The 21,533-nt window shown below is 35.6% G+C and overlaps 1 protein-coding gene across 1 annotated transcript; it reads left to right on the top strand.

The window, feature by feature from the left end:
- Positions 1-253: 253 nt before the first annotated feature.
- LOC139120541 (BTB/POZ domain-containing protein 16-like) lies at positions 254-21,340 on the top strand. Its single transcript, XM_070685013.1, has 16 exons — positions 254-462; positions 3,610-3,676; positions 4,443-4,599; positions 9,221-9,383; positions 10,755-10,864; positions 11,760-12,128; positions 12,555-12,669; positions 13,119-13,188; positions 13,613-13,675; positions 14,471-14,538; positions 14,871-14,990; positions 15,431-15,522; positions 15,885-15,967; positions 18,154-18,231; positions 18,637-18,741; positions 19,066-21,340. The coding sequence occupies exons 1-16, from the start codon at positions 353-355 to the stop codon at positions 19,321-19,323; spliced, it is 2,028 nt and encodes a 675-aa protein (XP_070541114.1). The 5' UTR covers positions 254-352; the 3' UTR covers positions 19,324-21,340.
- The last annotated feature ends 193 nt before the right edge of the window (positions 21,341-21,533 follow it).

Below are 21,533 nucleotides of genomic sequence, written 5' to 3'. Positions count from 1 at the left end.
GGACAAATTAATCGGCTTTTTGTTGCCATTGTGAGGCCCTTTTCAGTACGTGACTGCCATTCATCGGACAACATGCCAAGTGGAGGGGACATGAATAAAATAGTTTACCCTAGCAACCGGGCCGAATCACCGAGTTCAACAATATTTTAAAGAAACTGCATACGTCTACACTTTGCAGTGTGTTAGAGTCACATTTTTATAATTCAACCTTATTCTCAACGCAGTTCTTGAAATTTGATCATAGTGAATTATATTTTACAATAATTTGTGGACGTTTCTACAGCGTTATTTTCGTTCGCGGAAGCCGACTGCGTTAAGCGCCGCAGCCTAGAGATATAGCGCCAAAGTGAAAATGGCGGCTGATGTATCACCATCGAGCTACTCTCCGTCGCCGAGGTTTACCACCCTCTATCTCCCATCTCTGCCGCCACAGATGCACAGAGATGCGGCTGCGTATCCAAGGTAAGATAAGGCAGTAGTTTAAAAATCTACAGTGTGTTAACTCTAAAACGTTTATTTTTATCAGTTTTCATATGAATACACATGGGAAGAGGGCCCGTCGCGTGCAATGGGATTGGCGGAACAAGTTTGATGTTTACTCAGAACAAACTTTATGGAACGTTAATCTTTCAACAAGTTTGCTCGGCGAATTTTCGTATTTGGATTTTGTTTACTGGGCTTAGTCTGGCGGCTTGCTACCGCTCCTTTTCATCGTGTATTTTTGGCAACGGCCTCTTGCTTGCATAGCTGTAGAGACGTGTTCTGGACGGGAAAATCTGAGTCAATTTTCCAGAAAATATTACTGTAAATCACTGCTACACCCCATGGCCATTTGATGTGATGCATTCATCCAGACGTAAACTGATGAAATAGAATTGTTTTCCTTAGTGAAATAATCCTTTCTAATCTGATTTAAAAATTGGCTTTTACCGCAGACAATTTAAGCATTACTGTGTTATACACCTTCTGTGATTCATTTTACATGTTGGCCATTTGTCTCACCTTTATTGACTACTCCATAAATTAATGACATATTTTCAATTTGTCTCATTGGTCGCATGTATTGCTCAAAAGAATTATAAAGTATAATCAAATTTACAGTCTCTCAACAACAAATGCTTAACCATAGACCCTTTTCTAGGCTTTAACGCTCTACCTGTAGCCTACATATTGTCTGGCCAAGCTTTGCGAGTACATTCAATGCGTGCGTTGATAAAAGTATACTGCCTCAAGGCATTGCAAGTCACTCTTTAAATCACTCACGTTACTCGACAAAAGGTCTTTTGATGCATTCACCTGTTGCATTCTTCGGGCGTTCACCTGTCTGTGTGAAAAAAAAGCTTTGAAAATAAATGAAAGGTCCTGGCAGTGATATTTATACGTCTTAGTTCGCAATGGCATACATGTTATTGTTGATGATGTTTTTGGGAACCATACTCAAGACTGATACTGGTGCCGTAAGTTGTGTGAATGTTTGGTCCAATTTCTGCTAGAATCGCCCAAAGGCAACAGTGGAGTGTATACATACTCTGGAAAGAATCTGTTCAGTAAACACATTTGAATTCCTCTTGTTGGCCAGTGCCATTAGGTAAACCTCATTGTAGGTAATATCTTTCAACATTTACCCAAGTAGCAAAATGGTCTAATTGTTTGTCATGAGAATTTTTGCTCAGGATTGTTTGACTTGGTTTATAGACAGCTTCAGTCCCAGTGGTAGTTAGATTTCTTAAATTTAAAAGGAGGGGGTTTATCTCTGTGACCATTGTCTTGTGCAAATTCACACTAAGGGTATAAGTTTATGCTGGTTATGCCATGGAAACTTCAGATTTTCACCGTTTAGATTGTAATTTGATTTGATTTGCAATGTCTGCTGTTAAAAATCCAATGATTGGTAGTTTAAATCACCGTCCCTCCACCCACACAGTGTTTAAATCAGCAATTTTAACTCCCAACAAGCTATCTCAGCGATGTATTGCATAGGGCAAGGTCAAAGTATGATTTTATTTTCAGATTTTCACACTTGCAAATTTTAACTTAGGGGAAGGGTAGGAGGTTTGAGACCAAACATGATGACTTCTTTAGCCCTGTCCTCGTTCCTGAATATGAAAAAGCCTATTCTCTGTTGTGATCTGTCATGGTTCAGTTGGTTCCAATCATACAGTAACACACTATTGATTTAGTAATTAGGAAAAATGGAGTGATCATAGGTATTAAACATTGTGCAAATCTGATTAAAAGATTACATAAAAGTCTAGATTTTATACACTGCCCCTAGCAACAGACAGACTGCAAACCTGTTGACATTACTGATTAAGGTGTTCATACACAGACAGCAGACATGCATCAAATGCAAGCCAAAGACTCTTGACTGTGAATCCAGAGATATCAAATTGAAAGAACTGTACATAGATTAACATATGTCTACTCAGTTTGTAGCCATAGACATCATCTACATTGCATAACATGGAAACCATCAGTCATCAAGTGTAAGTTATTCACATCAACACGGTATCAAGGGTGTAAAAACCTTAATAATAAAAATACAAAGTTATATACCAAATTTGATAGATATAAATTTCTCATACGTGTATTAATGAATTAAAATAAACCTTAAAAATTAATTTGCATTACCAATAAATTTAAATTAACCTCAAAAATCAATTTGATATCGAGAGTGTAACCTAAGTCATGTAAGCGGATTGTCAGTGCAGGGAGCCATTCACAGGCAAACAGTATGGGTATGATTCAGAAAATACAAACATTAACAACTGGTGTTTTAAAAGTTTGTGTAGTCAAGCTGAGCTGTATGATCATATTGTTCTAAATAGAAACTGTCTCCATACAACTGGGCTTCATAATCACAGCTATTGAAAACACTTGTAAATTTTTTTGTATTTTTGAATCATGTACATGATAATAATAATAATAATAATAATAATAATAATAATAATATTTTATTGCTTGCTTGTAAATATAGGATTTACATCACATTTATGGCAATAAAAGTGTAATACAAAAATAAGTTCAAATTTTTCTTCAATAAAGATAAAGTAATACAGTATAATAATAGTAGCTAATAATAAATATAACTAGGTATTTCTTTGTTTATATAAAGTAAAAATATAATCTGCAAGTTGTTCATTAAAAGATAACTCTTGTTAGTAGAGAAATAAGCTGATTTTCAGTTGTATCATTTGGGAAATTGATTTTACTAAAAAAGTTCTTTCTTTGGACTTTGTATTTCTGACAGACTAATAAAAAGTGTGTGTCATCTTCAATACTGTTGGTGTTACACTGATTGCAGTATCTTTCAATAATTGGGGTTTTTGGAACAGTGTGTCTCCCCTTTTCAATTACATGATTACTGAAAGTTTCAAAGAAAATGTGGAAATACTGTAAGCTTGATCTGATGATACGTTTCACATCCACTGTCTTTGCAGTGGTTCTTGCCCTTTGTGAATGACCTTGAAGTAATGCATTAGTATTGCAATGGCCATAGCAGCAATCACATTAAGCGTTGACTTGCATCACTTTGATGACTCTAATTGCTTATAATTGCGGTATTGCGCAACTTAACTGACTATCATGTATTTGTCTGTTTTACAAAAGGGCAATGCAAGCAGCACCAATGACAGCATTATCAGGTGTTATTGTGGACGGAAGATTACCAGCAAGGGTGAGTAGAGAATTTCAACAGACATTCACTGCCTATTCAAACCAATCACATCTGGTCTTACATCTGGATACAAAATTGTGATTAATTTGCATAACCAAAATGGACCATTCAAGGATAAATTTACTTCTGTAAGAAGTATAATGTTGTACTGAAAAAAATTGCAAGAATTAATTATTATTGGCCTTTTAAAGCAATTCTATTGTAATCTATTTCAGACTATCAGTGTTACTTTGATAGTTCATAAAGACCCTGTTACTGATAACAAGGGCAAATTGACGCCCCCTGAACTTGACCTCTGCCAATCTTGCTGTAATTGGCCGGTCAACCTGTGAAATCAGAGTACTCAGGCCTATCGTTATCAAAGTACGCTTGTCGCTTGATTGTCCAATGCATAGATTCAGGCCTTGACAACGTAAGAATGTTTACACTGCCGGGCATAATAATTTACCTGAATATAAATAAATGTTTTGATAATTGGGCACATGATGACATTATGCTAAGATGAATAGCTACCTGCAGTCAAGTGGAATTATTTGACCTTAGGGTTTTTCTGTCATATTGTTATGTAGAATTCCAACTTCAGCATGACCAAACTCAATGGAACAGTGTCAGGCTTCACACATTCTCCATTTTCCCAGATCATGTTGTTTTGTTTTATAACTTCCATGTATTTACATTGAAATAAAAAAAATACAGGATTATAGGGTCGTGCCTTGAAATTTTTGTCATCACCAAGGTGACTGTTTCACTCTTGAAATATCCACAGTTCCCTGTATCTCCAAGATGTCGGGTTCGCAGACAGGTTGGAAGTACCAACAGGTGGCGCTTGCCTGAACCACTAGGAGGCGATCTGCTGGGAACATCACAAGCCTTGAAGTCGTTGGAAGTTCCTTTTAACAGAACACTGATGAGGATTGTATCAGGTAAAGAGCAATTTAACAGTTTGATTTTTTGAAAATGTTTGTATTGTAAAAGAAATCTTTGTGCAGGCAGCAGTCACCCATATATGCACCTTATTCAGAAGTATGCATCTTTACTATCACTTGAACTTCAAAATACTGTTTTAACTTTGTCTGAAGAATGTTTTCTCTCAAACTAACACTTACTTAATACTATCAGAATACTGTATCAACGATATATACTGTATGTGATCGATAAACTTGTTATTTTTCAAATTTAAAATAAATAAATAAATGCACCATATCTAGTAATAATTGTCCATCAGTGTTATAATTGTCTATTACATCAACTTTGCATGTATTGCTTGTGTTAACAGCAGTAAATGAGTAAATTTAACTAGGCTATCCAAGTCATTATATATCTGTGCTCCCCTGGGCAAACCAAGGCATTCATAATTGTCCTATGAGGGGACAGTAAAACCTTTATTCACAATTTATCTGTATACACCAAAACATTAGCAAAGACACTGTGCATGTTGATAGTTGTCTGTTCTCTGCATATTTATGTGTGTACTAATTAACCAGTACTGATTAACATTCACCTATTATCATCTTTGTCTTAAATTTTGATCTCACCTTGTCACAAATCTTTACCTTCACTTCATCATGCTCAGAGAATACATGTACATGTAGATCTTCAACATTAATGTCATTGACACCATCTTCCAAGTTATCAAAGGTATTCACCATTTCTCATTTATCTCACATTTCATTTTCTGGATGGCTGTGTTTTGTGTATATCGACCATTGACGTATAATTACAACAGAGACTAAGATTTCATATAGCATAATTTACTGATCTGTGTCTCTGTTGGGTATTGAAACGGTTACTCCCCCTGGACATGCCTTCCCAACATTCCCATCCAGCAGTAAGGGTTAGCATAAATGTCATTTGGTAAATGTCCACAGAGGGTATTGACCTTGAACCTGATTTGGAATATATGGCCGAATTCTCATTTTGTTTGCTACTTCCTCCAAACATTCAAGTTTGTTTTTCGAATTTGTAAGTTTATTGAGTGTCAGTGTGTAGGAAAAAAACTCCATGTCTTATTCGTCAACTGTTTTTTAACCGATGTGAAGAATTTCTTTAAAATGTTCTCCAATTCATTGTCCTTGCTATTGTCCCTACTATTTTTACCTAGTTGTATGTCTTTTCGTCACTGAAATATCGTTTTGATACTTTTTTCCAAATTAGTTTGCTTACAGTAGAATGGCATGATGTCTTTGGGAAACAGCATAGGAATATCATTTATAAATTAAATTACCGGTATTTACTTTAGCAATATCTGGATAACTGTGAAACATAATGCTACATGCTGTATTTCGTGTGAAAAAATCATATAAACAATAACATGCAAATACCAGCATTTTCTCACCTTAGGCATTGTACATCCTAAGCTGTCAGTTGCTTTGCATTCGCTTTTTTTTCCCCCACCCAACTAGCACATGCCGGAAAATGCCGAGAGAGTTTGACCGGTTAAGAAGGGCTTGACTACGCAGTTTCTGCGTAGTGAAGCTTCATTACGTATTCATGGTGACCCCTGGCCAGCTGTCAATAACTTTGGGGGCTTTTGTCTTTTGGCCTGCTTTGCATATGCGTCGTTGGACACGACCTGCCAATCACCCAGGTAGTCAATTAAACTATTAGTTGACTCATGTTTACCGACCCAATTAACACTATCCAGCAGTATCAGTCATATTTTAATCGCGTGGCCCGGGTGGGCACAACGTAGGAACGCGTGTATTTCTATGTGTACGTTTCACTTGTGGTGTTGTTTGTACCATGGAGGTAGGAATGTTTGTACCATCGTGCATTTGAAGTAAGCTTACTTGTTTCACCTACAGCATTACCTTCAAGGTGACAGGCTAACTATTAATGTTCAGTATCATTGCACCGAGTTCTGCCCACGGTGAAAACCACCTGTTTTGCCACGGTCCCTCTGTGGAGGGACCGTGGTTTTGCCTACTAATTACTGCCCGTCGCTGCCCGTCCTGAATGTATCCTATCTATAGCTACAGTAATCAGTCAATATATAATACCCCGCGCCTTATAATTTTTATATAAACCACAGTCTCTCTATCCACGAGGGACTGTGTATAAACTTATAAAATCATAGTCCGTGCCGTAAAATTGTTGACTTTCGATGCGATATAGAGGTTGATCGTTGAATCGCACCGGCGCATCCATATTTACTTGCCCCATAAGCTTACTACTCTGTAAAGGGTGGGTAGATGGAATTCCTGGGCCAAAAATGAACACCGGGGCGAAACTTTTTGTGAACCCATGTGAAAACATAAATCATTTATCAGTTTTGATATATACTCCTAAATTGTAAGTTTGATCATGGAGGTACCTCCATGGTTTGATCAAAATCGAGACCACATTCAAGGGCTATGCAGACTGTCCATGTAGCACACACAGTGACAAGAAGGCGGCAAACACCTACTTACCAAGCACATCGAATCGGCGAAAAGAAGCATAAAAAAGCTATAGGCTCATCGCCAAAACAAACGCGCCAAGCGCTAACAAAAACCCATACCAAGCGGCCCTTTTCAGGGCCACCAAACACTCCAAAAAGAGAACTACCCAAAAAAACCCCCATAAAATGACATAGAACACACAAACACTTAAAAGAAATAACAAAAATCGTACACATAAAAATAACGTGACAGAAAAAATGGCCGTGGAAATAAATCAGCTATTTCCAAAGAAAAGCCGACAACAACATGAAATTCAACAACAACCTATCATCGCTCAAACTATGAAACTCCAAAAAATAGTACTAGGCAAAGGCCTTAAAATTAATTCGGACGCTAACAAAACCAAACAGAATAAAACCACCTCAGGATTTCAACAAATAAAGTCGTAAAATGTGACTACGCTACATCGTGAGACACAAACAATCGCAACAACACAAATTCAAAGAAAGTCAAATTGGGCTCCACAAACAACAAACACCAAAAACTTGAAAGCTATCTGAAGCTGCTAAACTCGCACTTCTAGAGATACCCTTTCAAACAAGGAAACAAAACATGTCGCGTGCTAAAAGAATCGCGATAAACCAGCTTGCAAACAATAGACAAATTTCGGGAAAAAAACCCTCGACAAGGGTCGGGTTTTCGTCATTGTCAACACAAACGATTACGTACTCGAATGCGAAAGGCAATTACGCAACACTCAGTATTATACACAACAAGCCAGAACAAACAGTAAACAAAGTAAACGAACTATGAATCAAAATGTACGAGAACAAGCACATCAACCAGGATACTTGTGAGTATCTTGATCCAATAAACATAAAATCCGTACCCCCAGTGGTACTAATTGCCTAAAAATTCACAAACCTCCGCAAAAATCTAAAAGACACACCAGTCAAAACAAAATTTACCGAAGTAAAGAAACATAGAACAAACAAACCGAACCACCAAACGGACTCACAACGTGACCAAAAATTAATATACTTGCCTCGCTAATCGAAAAGCAAGACCACTAAAATGCATTAAAATAAATTTTCACAAACACAAACTAAGGAAAGAATCTACACCGCGACTGATGAGAAACCACAACCGGGTTTCGAAACGCAAGCGTCAAAGGGCGACTCTATCAACTTTTGTAACAACGTAGGTCCGGCTGCGTCTCGCCATAAGCTTTCCCCACACAAACAAAACATTACCGTACACACTAATCCAAACTTCTCTACAAATATCCAAAGCGAAACAAACATTTTTATTAACACACACAATCGGATAAGAATGTAGGAACACATTTTCGAAACGAATCAAACACAAACTCGACACAAAAACATTTAGGATAGTTAGATGGGGAGCCTCTTTCACATTTTTTACATCTCGCTATACTGTCTATGATTCTAAAAATAAAGTCATCTGCCACTTTTTCTGTATACGCGGTTTGGCAAAACTCATCTCTTCAATCGAAAGTCGGGTGATTTCATGGTTCTTTGGGGTACGTCGAGCTTAAGGAATGTGGTTATATTCGCGATGTTTTATTCGAAATTATTTATTTCTTCTAGGGCAAATGCACGTAATTCATGCTGTTGGAAATACTGGCCGCTCATAAACAAGACAATAAACTCGATATCTGTGCATCTTTACTTTTATTGTCAAAGTACCATCGACACCCAAAAAAAACCAAATGGTTCAGTCCACGCGTGGGTTCAGTCCAGGTATTTGCAACGCCAGTCACCTAGGCGACGGTAATCCGCACCACTTATCACCATCGGGAAGGTACTCCTCCCCCTATACCACTGGCGATCCCACCCTCAAGGCACTGCGTCATTCGACCAAGCATTGTTATTGTAATTTCCTGCATAAAATTAACAGCGAGGTCAACCGGTCAAACTCTCTCGGCATTTTCTCTCATGGCATGCATCACTTTTTCAAGGGTTTTATTGTCATTTTAAGTACACCTGCAATAAAAAAGAACACACTGTGACACCAGTGATAATTGTGAAAAAGCCGTATTACTCATTAGTCTACCACATCACAAACATCCATCAAGGAGAATTGAATCCTATGTGAGTACAAAAATGCTAAGTTGGTCATCTTGAATATCTTTTTCTCACAGCTGAGTATCCGGCCACAACCGTTAATCACGACGCTGAGCAGCCGTACCAATTCCCTTCCAGAGAGGGCCACAGTCGACCACTCAGTAGCCAAGAATGGGTGCGTGAATCTCAACCGAAAACTCCGCCAAATTCAACTACAGGACGACAGACAAGGCTTCCAAGGTAGGCTGTCTGATAACACTAATTAGTTACTTTCATGCAACAATTGCTTCAAAAGTTCTTTTAGACAAATAAATTGACTATAGTAATAAAAATAAGGGCCCCTGCAGCTCTCTGTATTTCAGGGTAGCACATAGATATTGGAGTTTGGAAAATTGTCAAAAGTTTTGTAAAATTTTCTAAAATTTCGCAGATTCACACTTATAACCGTAATAAATTATTATAAGTGCTACCGTTACTATGGACTAGACATAGTCAGCTTATAGGGTTGCCAAAAGCACACACATCCAAATTTTTTCAGTCTTTCCAACTCACATCCTTGGTGATTTTCTCATCAGGAAATAAATTGTATTTTTATTTTTGTTTTTTTTTCCCAGTCATTCCAAAGTGTCCATTACTCTATTTTTCTGCCAACGCTATGTTAACCATCCACACATGAGTAATTTGCCAGATTTTCTTGTTGAGTGCAATACATGTATGTAATGAAGTACTGTTATCTAGGTGATAAAGTATCTGATAAAGGAAAGGTTTAGTTTAATATTGTAAGTTTGCTTCAATGAAAATGAAAGTATTTGCAACAATTTTTCATTTGTGCAAAATTGATCAACATTTTGTATTCTAATTTCACCCACAAACTCTCCCCTGAGTAGAAAGCTAAGGTAATACATGTAGTTACAAAACACGTCTGTAGTTGTTGAGTTTGACTTCATGACTTGATACCTTAAGTATTCTTCCCTAGAATGTTGAAGTTTACTAACCATTGTCTCATCTTTGTCTCTGTCATGACTAACATAAATTTTCGTTCACATTGTGTAAGTCAACATTGTTTGAACTGAGCTCTCTGAAGTGTGTTGCCAAGTTTTACAGTAGTTCCCTCTCTCCAAACTGTTTCTTTTAAACTTTCCAATAGTGTTCATAATTTCCACATATACTCCAAATTTTGAATTTTACATGTATTTTATGCTTTTTTTTTTAGTGATGTGAATTTTTAAACAGATTTGTGTAAACTTTGCGATTGAATTGAACAAAACTAGAAGTGTGCTAAGTTCACCCAATGGTGGGTCAAGTGAGTTGTATTGTTGCATTGTATGTGTGTGATACTGCAATCGCAATACAGTCTCATGTTACATGGTTATCCAACACTTCAGTGTTATTGACATGGTGTTGCCATAGCCAACTTGAATTTTAAAAACAAACAGCCTATATGTGACGTCAGTCGATTTAATTTTTAATCATTTGTTTTGTAAATCGCATTTTGTGTGTGTTTACTTCATGTAGTTTTGATGATATTGGGACACTTTGCAAATATTAAGCAACACGCCAAGTGCCATGAGAATCTATTTATGTGAATTCTTTACATTTGTGTTTTTCCAGTCCACTGCCATTGAATACATACGTGCCATCTACAGCTAGAACACCCACCCCTATCGATATATTCCATTACCATTCAAAGGATGTCAACAGCAGGAGCCCTCTTGGACCAGGTCAGTAGACTTTTCATTTCTCTGTTGACAAATGTCATTGTACGAAGCTGCCAAATGCAATCAACTTCCAATATTGTAACACGTACTGCCACTTCCAATACAAGTGATAAACATTTATTTTTTTAAATCCAGTTTGTTGAATTTCATGACCACTTTTTTGTCGCATGACTGTGTGAATACTGCCAGTTCAGAAGCAAAATAGTATACATGTAGAAAGGAAAACAATTGCAGTGGTTGCCCCCATGTTTCTTGGTAGTTATTTCTTCGTTTATGATGTAGAAATTAACATCAATAAATTATGCCAATCACATTTTGTTTCCGGCAGCAGGCAGATTTGAAGACTTATGTACACATAAAATGCTGAATTTTTACATAACTTAGTGTACAAATATGCTTATATCAATCAATCTCCCATTCTAACAGACTAATCATAATGATATATTACCATTGAAACAAATATTGATGAATTACCATACTATCATGTTTGATTTAGGATATGATTTATCTCTGTTGTGATGCAAAAGCCTGATACCAAGTCATGACAGCTATTCCAGCTAACTCAACTCTGCAAACTGGCCTTTGTCGTCAATGTGGCAGTATTACAATATATTATATACACAGTGTTCATTTCATGTGCTGTATCCATGTGTCAGCGTGCCTTTGGAAGTAATTGAGGTGATAAGGTTATACAACTGAGATTGACATGTGTCAGTATGTCCATTCACATCAAACGCAGTTTACAGAAGAAGAGAGTGAAAGCCAGGGTTTCAATGCACCACAAGGAGCTGTTTGATGAAGTAAATATCAGATCCCACACTACTCATTATTGGTGAAGTCTTATAACAAACAATTAATTAGATTTTGAAGCCAGGGTTCCAATTCCCTTTATCTGCAGATGTGCTGTTAAGCTGTCTGGGTACAAACTGGGAGTTGCACAAACCGTACCTACAGAAGTCATCGACTCTGGCAGACCTTCTCCAATGTGAAGAGAACGGCCCCAAACAGCAGCGTTACTACAGGGACCCCCTAGCGGCCACCGTGGACAACTACATCAGTAAGAGCGGTTTCTACAGTGCTGAGTACAAGGAACTCAGTCATAAACTGAACACAGCTGACGCCAAGGAGATGAAGAAGATGCAAGATCAGAAATACTCTGCTTCGGGAAGGAAATCCCTGAATGACCCAGCTTACATCATGGAAGCAAGGACAAAAAATATGTTGAGATTAAAACTGAAAATCAGAGATCCTCTGGTGACAAAACATGGTGAGTACTGTAAACTAATTTACAAATTCTATGAAAAAAGTTTTGAATTCTTTTTCAAGGTTTTTAGTAGGAGTGTTACTTTTTTATCATCAAATAATCAAATGTACCAAAATTAAAGTTAGGTCATAGATATACTGAATATATCAAAGCAGGGATTGTTCTTGCCTACACCACAGATATTTAGTCTGTGATACTGTAGAATGTAAGAGACCGTATTTGATCTTTGTATTTCTATGCAGGATGAGGTCCTCTAGGAAAAAAGTCAGGGTCAGTCTCAAAAACAATAATTCTTGACAGCAAAATATGGAGTTTACACAATCCCTGAGACAATACCAGCGGTTTTTTTTTTCTGTTTTTGTTATTTGGTGAAATTTCCGTAGACATGAACATATGATGAGTTTTTCACTTAATTATAATTTCTTTCAGCATTTGCCATTGCCCTTGGTAATTTATATTATGATGAACTGACGGTGGATGATGCAGACGTCGTTGGAGTGACTGCAGCAGCATTTGCATTGAGATTCAAAGATTTGGAACAAAAGTGAGTCCTGCCTGTTTCATTTCTGATCATTTTCAAAATCTTCCTAGTCAAAGAATCATGCCAGTCTTAGTTTTTCTAACCAAAACTTTGGAACAAGCCAATAGTTTTTTATGGTAAATGTATGTCTTGAATACCGGCGTACTGTATGCAATGGAACGATTGCCACTGCATAACATAATTAGATACTTTGTTAATTAATATTTTAGCTTCATCTTTCTCATGAGGAGGATTGATAAAAATGAGATATCATTACATTGAAAACTGAACAGTTACGCATCTTTTCTAATTCACGCTGTTTCTCAAATGTTTGACCAAGTAAACCCTTAAGAATGAACTTTGTGTCAACATAAACTCTCATGTGTATTTCGTGAGAAGCAATTGAGACATCTTTGGTACATGTACATATGTAATGAAATTTGTATGGCTCTTTTTTATTTTCTTCACCTCAGATGTACTGAAGTCATGCTGGAGACAATTACTGCAAAGTCTGTCTGTTCATACCACCATGCAGCATTGAAGGTACATAGCACAGATTTGATCTGCTTGAAGAGATAGGTGTGAACCTGTTTGTCTGTGTGAGGGCGCTCTCACTCAAAGAATTTACAAATGATGAGCCTTCCCTTTGTGTGCTTGCTGATAGAACGCTAGAGCTTACAAGTCAGTCCAGTGATATGATATACAGTTTGCATGGAGGTGACATTTTCCTAGAAACAGAGATAGGGTAGCATGCACTGAGAATCAAAATTTATATAAATTGCATGTTGTCATTGGAAAAATCAACATTTCCCCCAAAATCACCCTTTATGTGTTGCAAGTAAAGTTAGATATCATCGCCAATTGTATACCGCTTTCTTCCTATGAGATATTGATATTTGAGATATTTGAGAAATTATGTTTTGTGCAAAGGCTAGTTGTCAAACAATCTTTAACATCTCCTTTTCAGTATGGAATTGGTTTAGTGGTCAACGCTTGTGAAAGGTGGTTAGAACTCAATCTAATTCCAAATGTAAGTGGAAGAATTCTTCTTTCTTTAGTGTGCACCATAATTTTTACAAAATTATTAGGATAATTTTCAGTAAAACATGCTGTGCTTGGGATTTTATGATTTAGAATAAATCTTATAACGACACATAATCTAATGTAGTAAATACAAGATTACATTTACATGTATATGTCACTAACATGTGAAAATACCAATGAAGTTACTAAGCTCATTGGTACTGTAATGGTATTCAATGATAATATTCTACTTGACATCCAACATTGCATATATACCCACATCAACTCACTGACCAATCAATACCTGTGTTTCATTTCTATCAGCTGTCTGTTCAGATTCAATATTCTACTTGACATCCAACATTGCATACCCATATCAACTCACTGACCAATCAATACCTGTGTTTCATTTCTATCAGCTGTCTCTTCAGATTCAATATTATACTTGACATCCAACATTGCATACCCACATCAACTCACACTGACCAATCAATACCTGTGTTTCATTCTATCAGCTGTCTGTTCAGATTCAATATTATACTTGACATCCAACATTGCATACTCACATCAACTCACACTGACCAATCAATACCTGTGTTTCATTTCTATCAGCTGTCTGTTCAGATTCAATATTATACTTGACATCCAACATTGCATACTCACATCAACTCACACTGACCAATCAATACCTGTTTCATTTTATCAGCTGTCTGTTCAGATTCAATATTATACTTGACATCCAACATTGCATACCCACATCAACTCACACTGACCAATCAATCCGTGTGTTTCATTTTATCAGCTGTCTGTTCAGATTCAACTGAGGGAACTGCCATTGGAACTGATGCAAAAAATTATCAAGTCAAACAGGTAAGAGAAAATTACAAACAGTTGATCAAGTACAAAAATCATAAACAGAGTATTGTTTGGAGGAATATGTCATATTGTCACATTTTCAAGTCTGTTCGTTCAGTCTTTCCTACAGTGATATAATTTAGTGTACACACTTAATTCTTTTTGAAAGATGTACAGGTATTCAGCTTCAAGTTAATTTTTCAGGGTTTTTTGTCTTAAAATTTTCCATGTCAACAAGATCCCAATCATCTATTCTTATTGATTAGAAATAAAAAAGATTGACAATTAAAACTGTTGAAATTCGCTTTTTGCAAGCATTAACCTTTGTGTGTGTCTTTTTCCAACAGGCTTTTTATCTTCAATGAGTATTCCATTTACAAGGTTCTCTGCTATTGGATATTTTTACAAAAAAATCCAGATATTCAGTTGATGCCATCAATGAGTACTATCCTTACATACTTCAACAGGTCAGTCTCTTAGATTTCCTCAAGGTGTTTTAAAAAGTAGTTTTTAAGTTGCTTTATGCCCGTAGATACTAGTGTTGCCACTTTCATGTTTATTTACACAGAGAGAACATGAGCACATTTTTAATTAAAATATAAATGTTACTTTTCTGTCTGTACATCATTTCCAATACAATTTTTTGACTTCATCAAAAATCACCAATCACAATTTAGGATCTTATCGTGAAATTGATTAAATTTTGTAATGAATTGTTTAGTGTTTGAAGCTGTTGTGGTTGATGTTTGTTTATATTTTCAAATGAAAGTGGTACCAAGATTCTTATGATGAATATTATTTTAAAGTAAAAAGTACAGTGAAATTGTAATTACCTGTCTACAGAATTAGGTTTCAGAAAATGTAATACCCATTCTCACATCTGTGGTATATGCTTGTCTTTTTCCAGTTTACCAAGAAGCAGTGCATATGTTGAAAGAGAGGCTGGCCACGATTATGCTGGATTGTTTATGTCAATAAGATTGCATGGAATTCTTGACAGTAAGTATACAATATTCATCCATATCATTAACATTAACCATGGTGCAGTAGTCTGGACGTTTCCACCCACATTTTCTCAATGTAGAGGTCCTACCATTGGGATCAATGGGATGTTATCAACATTTGGTAATGAGGTTAGCAAAATATAGTACCAGCCATTGCACAACTGCCAGGAATATATTGCACAATGTCACAAAAATGTGCATGAATGGTTAGAAAATAATATTGCTAATATGGCATATATCTTCAAAATACTATGCTGAGAGCCTTTTATTTTGTTGGAACACCCTCTCTCTTCCAAAAAACAATATCCAAATTTATTTGTATGGTACTCAGCCAAACCAATTTTTGGGTTTTTTTAGCAAAACAACTTGAAGACATGTTACAGATGAATGTCATACCACAGCCATGGATTCTCAAGACACTAAATCTACACTATCAAGCTGTAAGTTTTATCCTCTTATTCACTTGTAGTAAAAATGCCTTAATTTTTACCGTTCTGCTTCTTATGTGAAACTTGCCTCTATTTTGAGCAGGTTTAGGGAGCGTTCAGTTATTATGGCTGGGGGTGGGCCGGCAAATTCTTCCTGCGCATCAAGCAAAATAAGTGAACCCCCCCTACCCATTGCACCAAAAATTTGATGATCCCCCCTTTTAAGATGACAAAAATTTCATGACCCCCCCCACATTGCTTGAGTAAAGCTGCACACACATACACCTCGGAGGGATAGACTCAAAAAAAAGATTCTCAGATATTTTCAAATGACCCTCCTTACAAACTCACAAATATTTCCCCTTCTGACTTGCTATAATTTTGAAATTACCCCTTAAAGGGATTAAACAGAAATTACACATAGATCGCAATATTTTTGCGGAAGCGTGTGTGTAAAAAATTTTGATATTTGGAGTTAATTGATGATCAGCTGTTGATAATGTTGATTCACTATACATGATAGTGTATGAGAAAACTATTAATACTTTTTTAATACAAAACTATATCTATGCATTTATAGATGTTTGATATTTGACATAAATGTACTTACAACTGGTATGTGAACAAAAAATTTGACTTTAGAATTTCACCAAAAATGTTCATCCACTATACATAGGAGTCTATGATAAAATTGTGAACAATTTTTTTTCGAATGAAAAACTTGCTATACATGAACATATACAGACGCTGAATAATTAACATTATTGTACTTGATTAGAATATGATGGTTAAAGGTGCATATTATGTGTACAAGAAATCTGATTTTGAAATATCACTGAAAGTGTTCATCCACTATACATGGGAGTCTATGAGGAGACTATAAATAATTTTTTTCCAATACAAAAATAGGTAAATCTGTGTATTTATGTACTCCCGATTATTAACATCAATGAACTTGATTAGACTAGGGTGGTAACAAATGGATGTGTTTGCCAAAAATTGGATTTTGGAATTTCACCAAAATGTAGATTCACTGTACATGGGAGTCTATGAGGAAACTATAAACAATTTTTTTCCAATACAAAAATAGGTAAATCTGTGTACTTATGTACTCCTGATTATTAATATGAATGTATTTGATTAGACTAGGGTGGTAACAAATGGATGTGTTTGCCAAAAATTGGATTTTGGAATTTCACCGAAATGTAGATTCACTGTACATGGGGGTCTATGAGGAAACTATGAATAATTTTTTTCGGATACAATAATAGTTAAATCTGTGTATTTATGTACTCTTGATTATTAATATTAATGTACTTGATTAGACTAGGGTGGTTACAAATGGATATGTGTGCAGGAAATTGGATTTTAGAATTTCACCTAAAAGAATTATTTAACTTTTCATGGTACTCTTAGTCTACAGGTAACTGTTTAAAACTTGCCATATCTCTAATATGTAAGTAATAGGAATTGTTCATTGCCCTCAGTGAGCTCCATTGACAATAAGACATGCCTCAGAGTTGCCAAGTCAAGATGTTCATGCAATAGATAATTATACTTTGTTCAGATTTACAATTAAATGACTTCAGAGCATGAAATCATGCAGCAAATCATTTTTATCTCCCAGAATATTTCTGAACACTGAAACTGCATTTTGACGGGACGGATGCTTATGAAAATTAAGTGACCCCCCTCTGAGCTGTTTGAAAAATACATGACCCCCCCCTTTGCAGTTTTCAAATTTGAGGTGACCCCCCTGGATTTTGCCGGCCCACCCCCGGCTGTAAAAACTGAATGCTCCCTTGTTTTAAACTTTCAAATCTTTCTTAAAGTAAACAATCATGTACCATGGTAGAGGGGTACCATAGCACTTGGTTGTCCATTTTCAAAGTTTAGAATTACAGCCAGGTCTTAATTACTGCTGCTGTAAATGCATTGAAAAGTTTTGTTCTCATCTTGAAGGTGAGAGAACAATTTATGCACGATCCAGACATGGAATTTTTTATCAGAAAGTGATACTGGTAACTTTAGAAAAATTACAATTCAGTTGTTGATCAGTGACCTATTACTAACTGCTGGTGATATTTGCATATAGTATATATATTAAAGATATTCGTAAGTGTACGTATAGCCATCTTGACATGAGTAAAGCCATAATGCACAATAAATATTTCATGTCTTATGTGTTCCTGTTTCAGCTTCAAGGTGGAGGTGACATGCCAATGATGATGAGCTTTGAGAAAGATTCCATCAGAGACGGATTTATTATTGATCAGGTAAGGTCACCGTGTCATAAAACATTTCCTATTCTCGTCATCATAATACTCTCAGAAAATCAATGCATTCAGTTGTGTGGCTCTTGAATTTACTCTGCAATAAACAAAGACTTTTGGCCCACTCTACTCTGCAATGTGTAACTGTGTGTGTTTTACGCTTTGCAATCAGTAAATTTGCAAGGACAAGTCTGTAGTAGTGCATTATGATATTTGATGTAGGTGAAAATTTGTTATCTCATGTTCTGGTTACTGTGTAAGCTTACAAAGAAATAATATTAGCTCCAATTTTCAAATATACATTGCTTTGTTATTTTTGAAAGTTAATTTAGTCGGATAAAAAGAAAATGCACCCAGATGAACGTTCATTACAGTGTAATATAGTTAAAGTAATGTTTCTTTTTTCAGGAGCCTCAGTATCATGCTCAAATCTTCTCCGTTTATGGATTTCATTTTGAGTTGAAAGCGTCAAGAGTTGGAAATGGAGCAAATACCTATCAATTCTATATGCAGGTATGAACATCATGTGTATTCCAGAATATCAAAAAATATGAGACAAGTATGAATTATATAGGTCTGTGTATTTTTGGATGCTGGATTTGATTGCAAGCATAATATAGCGCCCTCAACGTTGAAATGTAAATTTTGGCCTAGTCACCTCCCAAGTACTTTTCATTGGATGATTAACAAGCATTGCAAAAAATGTGGTATCTCAAAAGTGTTTTTGCAACCTTCATTTTAGTGATGTGTTTTTTTTCTTGTATTCGAATAACACAGACATTTTAACCATTTAAAATTATTTATCAACTTTTCCTTTTCATTTTGTTTAATATACAGAGACTGAAACCAAATGACCCAACACTGTCATTCCGTGCATGTGAACGACAGACGTTTTCTTTGCGACAAGACCGTGAGGTGCGGTACAGCATCCGTGTCCAGTGCATCATCAAAGGCCAAGTTTACAGCTTTACAACTGGAATTCTCAGTAAAAGATTTGGACTGGGCAGCAAGACGAGTCGCAGTGAAATCCTTACCTTGGAGGGGCTCAAACTTCCAATTTATGCAACATTCTCCGTCTTTTTCCCACCGTCTTAAAAAACAACTTCAAAAATCTGACATTTATAATATTTTGACCGTCCACACAAAACATGTTCAGGGATGTACAAGTCAACTGATATTATTTCACAATAATTTTTTTTGCATATCATTATTGACATGTAAACGGATAGATGTCATCCATACATCTATAAATATTTTATGAACTTTGAAGTGTGCCCTCTTGATAATTAATTTGCACTAAAGTGTGCCTCTTTAGAATGAATATATGCGTAAAATTGTTATATTGTACATAGCTGAAGAATATTAATGGAAGTGTGTAAATATATATGATATGTATATTGTGAAATGTCTTCACTGGTCTTTCATCATGGAGTTTCTTTTATGGATGGTTGGAATACAACTTTAAACTGCAACTGGAAATTTTTGTTAGAGAGTATAAGGGGAATGTTCCAGAATCTTATTTTGAAATATTGAGCATTAATGAACTGTTTCAAGTTATACCAAATCTCTTCCCAGCATTCAATACACAGCAATACTACAAAGTTTTTGTATGTCATTTATATTTTCAGTACAAGAAGCAGAGAAATGTTTGTTTTATTTTTCCAAAGTACACATATTTGTTTTTGAGGTATTTGCCTATAGATAACCAGTCATTTTAAATGGCATTCATTGTCTCAGTTCTCCACAAAAAGTAGATTAGTTTATCCGTGAATTCAGGTGTAGTACAGGAAATAATAGTCATCAATACAGCAATATAGTATTTACAGCATTCGATGTGAATTCATCAAGTTCAAACACTGCATGATTGACTGCTAGGAAAAGAAACATAAAGCACTCCATTCATGTATTTGCTGTAGTTCTCTGAGATCAATAAATTCCATACTCTGTTACATTTCAAATTTCTGATACAAGACACTTACTGACTGATGGAAAGTACTTGTTTTCACATCGAAAATCAATTATTACCATTATTATTATTATGTCACCATTCTCTGTCACAATTGAAGGTACACTTGACACTAGGCATAAGGTTTGTAGTATCCTATCTGTCAGTGATTGTAAAACAAAACCATCGCTTTTCTAGAGACTTTACATCAATAAACATTAATAATTGAGTATTTTTAAAGTTTTATCAAATCACTGAACATTGAAAAATGTATATTAATCTTATATGGGTTAAACTCTTAGTTGTAAGCGAGAATCTTCTTTTATCATCATATGAACTACATGTACAACCAGGGCCATAACTTCACAGGAATGATATTTCAGTGGCATGTACTGTAACACTCACAGTTGTCACAATGGGAGTATAATAGTAATTTCAAGGATTAAAAATGATGTAAAATAATGTTGATAGGATTGGGATTAGGCTAGATGAAATTTGACTGACTTGAAATGAGATCCAAATTTGAACTGCAGAGAAAGGGGAATCAATGAGGTTTCATTGCTGTAATTCAAATGAACTGTAGCAAGTTCATAGGCTCAGTCACAAATATGGAAATTCTGTTATTCCAGAATGGTTAATCTGATTCAAGAAGCTTTAGCTCACACAGACCAGCATCAACCATTTCAAAAACTTAGAAAGTATACACACAATCATGCCAGTAATTATTGAGGTTGATGTATATCACAGTGGTGGATATGTTTAAACCTTAAATTGTGAAAGGAATTTGAGAATTTTATTTTTTCTCTTTTTTGACCGAATTGGTCTCTCTCATTTTTGCAAAGCAATATCAAGAAACAGAATATTGATTCAGCAATGCATCCATACTCCGTCCTTTTCAGAATGTTTTTTTTTCTTACATCATATACACAAACAGTGTTTGATACCATTTGTCTTCCTCCATTCATGATATTTTGAAACCTTCACTATCCGTCCAGTAGTCCTAAAAGGAGAAATAAAGTGTGCTACTTTTACATGAAACCTTTAATTGGTTATGTGCTTGGTTGGAATGAAATAGCGCCAGTGGCACTAAAACTCTTACTTTCCACTGAATGTGTGTTCTATGCTGTGAATAATAAAATAGTGTCAATTGACACTAAAGCTCATCTATCTAAGGTTCCCAGACTCAGTTGATTGGTATAGCAAATGTTACAGAGAGTGATGAGATTATTTTCTCAATTTCCTATTTACCCTGTAACTTATGAATATGAAAAAAAAAATGTTCTGTACATTTACATTTACTTGAAAAAAAGGGTAAATAAAATTATTATTATATTATTTGAGATATGCTAATGACAAATGT

Source organism: Ptychodera flava, chromosome 20 (assembly GCF_041260155.1).
Source record: "Ptychodera flava strain L36383 chromosome 20, AS_Pfla_20210202, whole genome shotgun sequence".
Lineage (NCBI taxonomy): Eukaryota > Metazoa > Hemichordata > Enteropneusta > Ptychoderidae > Ptychodera > Ptychodera flava.
The sequence above is the reverse complement of the archived record's forward strand: the minus strand, read 5'-3'. Positions and strand labels throughout refer to the sequence as shown.

Bases quoted from the DNA above. Each gene is read 5' to 3' on its own strand.
- LOC139120541 (XM_070685013.1), top strand. From the start codon at position 353: ATGGCGGCTGATGTATCACCATCGAGCTACTCTCCGTCGCCGAGGTTT. The intron at 10,865-11,759 runs GTCAGTAGACTT...CTTTATCTGCAG, and splicing joins CAGGAGCCCTCTTGGACCAG to ATGTGCTGTTAAGCTGTCTG. The intron at 14,991-15,430 runs GTCAGTCTCTTA...GTCTTTTTCCAG, and splicing joins ATCCTTACATACTTCAACAG to TTTACCAAGAAGCAGTGCAT.